Source organism: Oreochromis niloticus, linkage group LG8, assembly GCF_001858045.2.
Source record: "Oreochromis niloticus isolate F11D_XX linkage group LG8, O_niloticus_UMD_NMBU, whole genome shotgun sequence".
NCBI classification, from domain to species: domain Eukaryota; kingdom Metazoa; phylum Chordata; class Actinopteri; order Cichliformes; family Cichlidae; genus Oreochromis; species Oreochromis niloticus.
Window position 1 is genome coordinate 3,448,981 of NC_031973.2, and position 6,424 is coordinate 3,455,404.

Genomic DNA, 6,424 nt, shown 5'->3' on the forward strand with positions numbered 1-6,424 from the left:
CAGCTCACCTGGCGGAGCGGCGCGCACCAGGCCGCGCTTAGTTGTAGATTGCACACAAGGTCTAATCAGCAGCAGCACAGAGCAGGTAGTGGGCAGGAGGAAGAGAAGAGTAACAGCCACACCTACTAGGTCAGCGCGACAGCTATAAAAGTGCTCAAATATGTCTTAAAATTGAAATTGTAGAAAGCAGGAGATGTTTTCCGTGGAAGTGCAAATAACGACACAAAAGCTCTGGTCACTTACTAGAAGCACTGAATATCCTCAACACATTTGCAGTGTGGATTTGTTAGGCAATTTTTAAATGATGATATGCTTTAAAACTAGCACAAGTTAATGAATGAACTCTTTTTACTTACAGAGACATGAGAGGGCTTCCAAAAGTCTGACCATCAGTGGCCCACCTGCTGCAAAAGTGTTGTTAATGATAATTCATTGTGAATGTGGGTGATTAAATGTTTCATCACCAAAATATATATGATCTAATTTTACTTTTAGCATTAAAAATAAATCAGCTAAAATCACCTAAGGAGGCACAGTGATCTTTATGGGTGGGTTTTGACCCCCGAGGCCTCTCCATAACTGAAAAAAACACAGCTGTTTATGGCCATTTTTTCACCTTTCTTCTTGATGTAATCATTTAAAAATCAAAAAAGGGTTGAAGAAGAACCTGAGATGTTTCTGCAGGGAAAGGAAATATTCAACACAATAATTTTAAAAACATACAAATCAGAATAAAATGTGTAAAGAGGTAGAGTTGGCTCCAGATCTTTGAGTTTGACACCTGTAATATAGGTAGTCTAGTTTGTGGATGACTGACTCTTTTGCTTACAGCTCACAGAATAAAAGAATAACACTGACATCACAGAATAATCAGACATCATCTGAAGAAAAGCATCATAAATACCCACCATCCTGGGTAAGTTCTTTTTTTATTATAAACTTTAAAGTACAGACATAAAAAAGTTTACAAATACAATGAAATCACGTACTTCTTACTGATACAGCTGCTGATTTTACAAGCATGGAAGTGCAAATTATTATGTGTGGATTCGCATGTGTCTCTTTAGATTCCCCTGTCTCGTAAATCTTTCGCCACAAACACCACAGGAGAACGGTTTCTCCCCTGTGTGAACACCCATGTGTCTTTTAAGAGTATACTGATGTCGAAATCTCTTCCCACAAACGTCACACCCGAACGGCTTCTCTCCTGTGTGAACTCTCATGTGGCTCTTCAGAACCCCCTGCTCGGTAAACTTTTCACCGCAAACGTCACAACCAAAAGGTCTCTCTCCCGTGTGGACCCGCATGTGTCTCTTAAGATGCGTATTTCGACTGAATGTTTTACCGCAGTCGTCACAGCAAAATGGTTTCTCTCCTGTGTGAACTCCGCTGTGCCGTTTAAGACTCCCCTGCTCTGTAAATCTTTCACCACAAATGTCACAGCCGAATGGTTTTTCTCCCGAGTGGACTCTCATGTGTCTTTTAAGGTTGTACTGAAGTCTAAATTTTTTTCCACAGGCACTGCAACTGAAGGGCTTCTCTCCGGTGTGGACTCTGATGTGGATCTTAAAGTGTGTCTTCTGGCTAAACTTTTTACCACAAAATCCACAGTCAAATGGTTTTTCTCCCGTGTGGACGGTCATGTGTATATTAAAGTGCGTCTTCCGGCTAAATGTTTTCCCACAGATGCCACATCCAAAGGGCTTCTGTCCTGTGTGGATTCCTCTGTGCCTCTTCAAACTCCCCTGTTCTGTAAAGTGTTTACCACAAATGTTACAACTAAATGGTTTCTCTCCAGTGTGAACTCTGGTGTGTGACTTGAGATTTGACTGATGGATAAATCTTTTTCCGCAAACATCGCAAGCAAACGGCTTTTCTCCAGTGTGAATTCTCATGTGACTCTTAAGAACTCCCTGCTGTTTAAATCTTTTGCCACAAAAACTGCAATCAAATGGCTTCTCTCCCGTGTGGACCCTCAGGTGTCTCTTTAGATCCCCTTGTCGGGTGAATCTTTTACCACAAACGCCACAACAAAATGCCTTCTGTCCTGTATGATCTCTCCTGTGTCCCTTTAGATTTTCAGACTGGCTACATTTTCCACCACAAACTTCACTCCCGAGTGCACTGCTCTCCTTCCAGCCGTTATCACTGTCTTCAGTTTCAGGTGCATAATCTGACAAAGGTTCCTGCCAATCTTCATCATCATCATTACTGACTTCTGTCTCAGAGGAGTCTGAAGCTTTTTCATCGGTATTTGGTTGTAACTGACTTTTTAAGTCTGTGCTGTTGGCTGATTCTGGTCCTCCACAGTCCTGTGCACCAGCTTCAGCTTTTATCTTTTCAGCTGAGCAGCTGGTCGGAGATTCTGGCTCTGTGCTGTTTCCAGTTTGGCTCTGATGAAGATCTGAAGAGTCAGGTTTCTCTTCATCATCTTCACTCTTCACAGGAACAGCAGTGAACAGGACACTTGTGATTTCAGCCTCCTCCAGCTCATTATGCGGCTCTCCCTCATGACTGGTCCAGATTTCTTCCTCTTCCTCCTTTATGTGGAACAGCTCTCGATCCTGCTGGTCCAACCTGGGAGACCATTCACAAGGAATTTCTTCTTTAACTACAAACAGCTGCTGGACTTCGGCAGGAGACACTGAAACAGACAAGTTCAACTGTCACCCAAATTTTTCATTTATTATTTAAAAAAAGCCTACATTTTTCTAATGATACTACAGTCAGAAAAACAAAGTCATTTGACGTGAACAAAACTGTAATGCTGCATGATTGTTTATCAGAAAAAAAATCTAATCAGATGAAAAATCAAATCAAATACAATTTTAAACCATTTTTAATTAAAAAAATAAAAAGGTATCAGAGGACACAGATAAGGCAGAAGCATTGTTTGTTTCTAAAAGGTGTGCTACGGTTTTTTTGTGACTGCAGACTTGCCCACAGAGAAGGAGGACTTCAGGGAACTGTGACAGGAATGCTCATCATTGGTGTCTGCAACCGAGTCTCCCTCGGCCATTCTTTTCTACTTGGACAGTTTCACTTTCCTTCCCTCACTTTTTCTCTGCTGTGGTAGAAAATCATTAATAAATAAAGTGTAACCACAGCAGCTCCAGATACTTCTTTGCTTTTATGCCTCACCAGCTGGTCTGTCAACCCTAGTCCACTATTTAACCTGGATTAGTGATTGACTCTCTTGCATTTACCTTCTTTTAAATGCCAACAAGACTGAAACCATGATTATAGCTCCTCCTGAATTATATCCTAAAATCAGTCATGTGAAGTCGTTCATAGCAGTTGAAATCTTGGTGTAATATTTGATTCCTCTCTGGGCCTTCTTCACAAAGCAAGGCTGTTAACATGTTCTAGTAAGCAAGCTCACATCTCTCCTACTTTATACTCTTTATACTGGCACTAGCCAGGCTCCAGACTATTGATCCCAGCTTGTTACTAAACACACTGCTGCTCACAGTCTTTCATCACAAGCTCAGAATTTGTTCCAATGTTAAAGACTAAGGGAGGACAGAGGCGTTCAGCCTGTGCCACTCACAGTCTCCCACTCCAGCTATGTTTACCTGACTCTGTGGACTCTTTTAAAAAGAAGTTAAAACTTTTTAGACTTTTTATTGTTTTTTATACAATGTTCACTCCATGTTGTCTTAACTTAATATATACATATTTGTTTGTTTGTTTGTTGTTCAGCACTTCAATTTCTTATTTCTTTTACTTTATTTAGTTGTACATCACTTTGTGACTGCTAAACCGACGACACACTGGACAGGTTATGGTTATCGGCTGACTGGGTAACATCTCCAGGGAGAGGAGTGGTCTGGAAATCTCTGCTGCTGATGTTGTGCCAAAAATGATCATCTGTCAAAATCGCTGCCTGTATTTAAAGTGCTGTAAATTACTTGTTGGCTTATAATGTGAGAAACATGTGTCAAACATATACATATTTCTCATGAATGATTAAAGCTGCAATAGGTATTTTGCAAAGTGACTTTTATATATCTTTTATGTACCCAACTAAAAAGTCCCATTAACATTAAAAATGTCTTTTTTTTAAGTTGCAATTCTCGTTGACTGCAGTCAGTTAACTAATAGCAGCAAAGCACTGCACATAAAATCGCACAGAAACGAGTCTGTTGTGTGCGCACTCTAAATAAGTCCGGGTTGCACTAAACCTCTTTAAATTCAATCTTTTTCGGTCTGTCATTACAAAGTTATTATAATTATATAATAAGCGAATCGATTCTTTGGACTTACTGTATAAGAAGACCAACTTTTATTATGAGTCGGGGGTTTTCCAGCTACTCTTACTCCATCCTAGAAACACTGAATCTCATTAATGCGACTCGTCTTACCAGCGCTTTGGTTTAAAGCATCATCATCCTGCTGCTGCTGAACTCCAGTCTGCAGACTGTCTGTGTTTCGGTGCTGAACACAATCCGCTTCCTTCATGATGCCCGTGTTTGTTCTCTAAAATAAACTGGAGGCTCCTTAAAGATGAACCGGGCCTGCGCAGAATCGGTCACCGATCAGCGTGAAAGTCATGCTGATCGCACCTCCGTCAGGCTTCATCCATGCATGTATTACAGGAACCCGCAGAGACCCGAACAGGACAGCTGCTGTCATCGGTGATTTTACGAGAGATTTGTTTACGTCTGCTGTGTTCTGAGCAGGCATCTGCGCGGACGCCCTTCTTCGTCTGCTTCTTTGGGAGTTTAAAGGCAGCGTCCTTCTCAAAATGTTAGTGTCCAAAATTACATTTCTAAAATAATAACCCTCCCATTGTACCCATGATGCGTTTCACTAATATGTTAAAATACTGTCACATATATAAGACAGTCAGCATTGCACCCAGTCAAAAGCCATCTTTTTTTCTTTTTTACGTGGGAATTTCATTTTTATTGTCACAAAATATTATGCAAACAACTTATTCCTCTAAGTTGTCTAGAAAATCCTGCTGCTCTTGTAAATAAGATAAGTGGAATTACCTGCATGAAAAAAATAAAATAAAAACTTAAACTCTGAGTCATTTACTGTGGTAACAAGTCTGTAACATTAACCTGCTTGCTGGCAGGTTTTTTCTTTGACACTCATTCAATACCTCATTCATAAAATCGCCATCAAAGCTCAGAGCAGAATGAATTTATGTGCAAAGGCTTCAGTTTATATGTTGGTTTAATACTTTTGTGTGCGCTGCATGAGGTTCCAAGTGGAATAAGTAAGGTCAATCAAAATGGATTTATAACACATAAATGTCCAATTTCAATATAAGTATGTCTGTTTATATTTTACTATACCTTTATTGGGCTCCTTGAGGATGAATCACAGCGTCAGTGTGGTGTGGCATGGAAGCAATCAGCTGGTGGCTGTCACAGTCTGCAAACTGTGTGTAATGTTAAGTCTTTCAAAGGACCCAGAATGGAAGACACAAGAGGCAGAATGTTTAAAAAGTAAGACATTTATTTTCAGCTCATGCAAAACTGAGTCCAAAGGGACAGGAAAAAATAACTCTAACACACAGTGAAACACATCAATGTGAACAGGCTACACAACAAAAAGGGGAGTGGACCCAGCAGCATAAGCAGCCACTTTTCATGTAATTCATTTGCACACATGAGCCTGATGTAAACCAGTTTTCTACCCTTAATTATTTCTGCCTTGCTCTTCTCTCCCTGCTCCATCCCACATCTAAAAACTGCTTCTTTCTTTATTGGAACATAAGCAGAATAATACATAAACAAACTCAATATCAGGCAATTCCATGTCACCGTTGAAAGTATAATCACACCTCGTTTGTAAATTAAAAATAAAAAAAAATATACCTGGAATATGTTTTTAAGGCCAACCATGAGTGTCCTCCCACATGGTTGGCCTTAAAAAATTACATTCATGTATATAGAATTATAGAATTTGATGATTATGATTATCATATTGTTTACTAAAAGTGTATTTTCTATATTTGAGGATTACCCATTCGAGTATTTTGAAAAGACCAGAAATCTACATCTATGTCTGGAACTGTACAACATTAATTTATGATGATATTTCCAAACATTTTTAACAGTCTTACACTCATAAAACACGTGTTCTGTTGTTTCAATGTTCCTTTTGCAAATACAATAATTCTCTACCATTATTGAAGGAACTAAGCATGATTTTCCTTAGGGATAAAACGCAAATCTCATTAAGCCAATCAATCTTTAATATTCCAGTGATAACTTCAGAGTCGACTGCTTTCATACCACCATCTATCAAGTCCCCTTTTCTGATGTAGTGATGTTTATGTTTTTTTTTCATCTGAAATTGATTTTATTCTATTAATGTCTTTAATGATTTATTTAATGATGATCCAGAATGTGAAAGGGCTACTGCACAGGCAGGATGTGTTTTCAAGAATTGTTTTAGAATAATGTTT

General features: G+C 39.2%; 1 protein-coding gene across 3 annotated transcripts; it reads right to left on the bottom strand.

Moving 5' to 3' along the window:
* Positions 1-897: 897 nt before the first annotated feature.
* Positions 898-4,744, bottom strand: LOC106098477 (gastrula zinc finger protein XlCGF57.1). Of its 3 annotated transcripts, XM_025909770.1 has the most exons (3): positions 4,365-4,744; positions 2,941-3,067; positions 898-2,644 (listed from the first exon to the last, which is right to left on the bottom strand). In XM_025909770.1, the coding sequence occupies exons 2-3, from the start codon at positions 3,017-3,019 to the stop codon at positions 1,038-1,040; spliced, it is 1,686 nt and encodes a 561-aa protein (XP_025765555.1). In that variant the 5' UTR covers positions 3,020-3,067; positions 4,365-4,744; the 3' UTR covers positions 898-1,037. The 3 variants fall into 3 exon arrangements, with proteins under 3 accessions (XP_025765555.1, XP_013128858.1, XP_019217908.1); XM_013273404.3 differs by lacking the exon at positions 2,941-3,067 and having other exon boundaries at positions 4,365-4,740; XM_019362363.2 differs by lacking the exons at positions 2,941-3,067; positions 4,365-4,744 and adding an exon at positions 4,267-4,309.
* Between the last annotated feature and the right edge of the window lie 1,680 nt (positions 4,745-6,424).

What these genes read in the sequence shown, in the direction of transcription:
- LOC106098477 (XM_013273404.3), bottom strand. Translation starts at nt 4,461, where the DNA reads ATGAAGGAAGCGGATTGTGTTCAGCACCGAAACACAGACAGTCTGCAG. An exon ending in TGCTTTAAACCAAAGCGCTG is followed by an intron (nt 2,645 to 4,364) that starts GTAAGACGAGTC and finishes TGTCTGTTTCAG; the next exon opens with TGTCTCCTGCCGAAGTCCAG.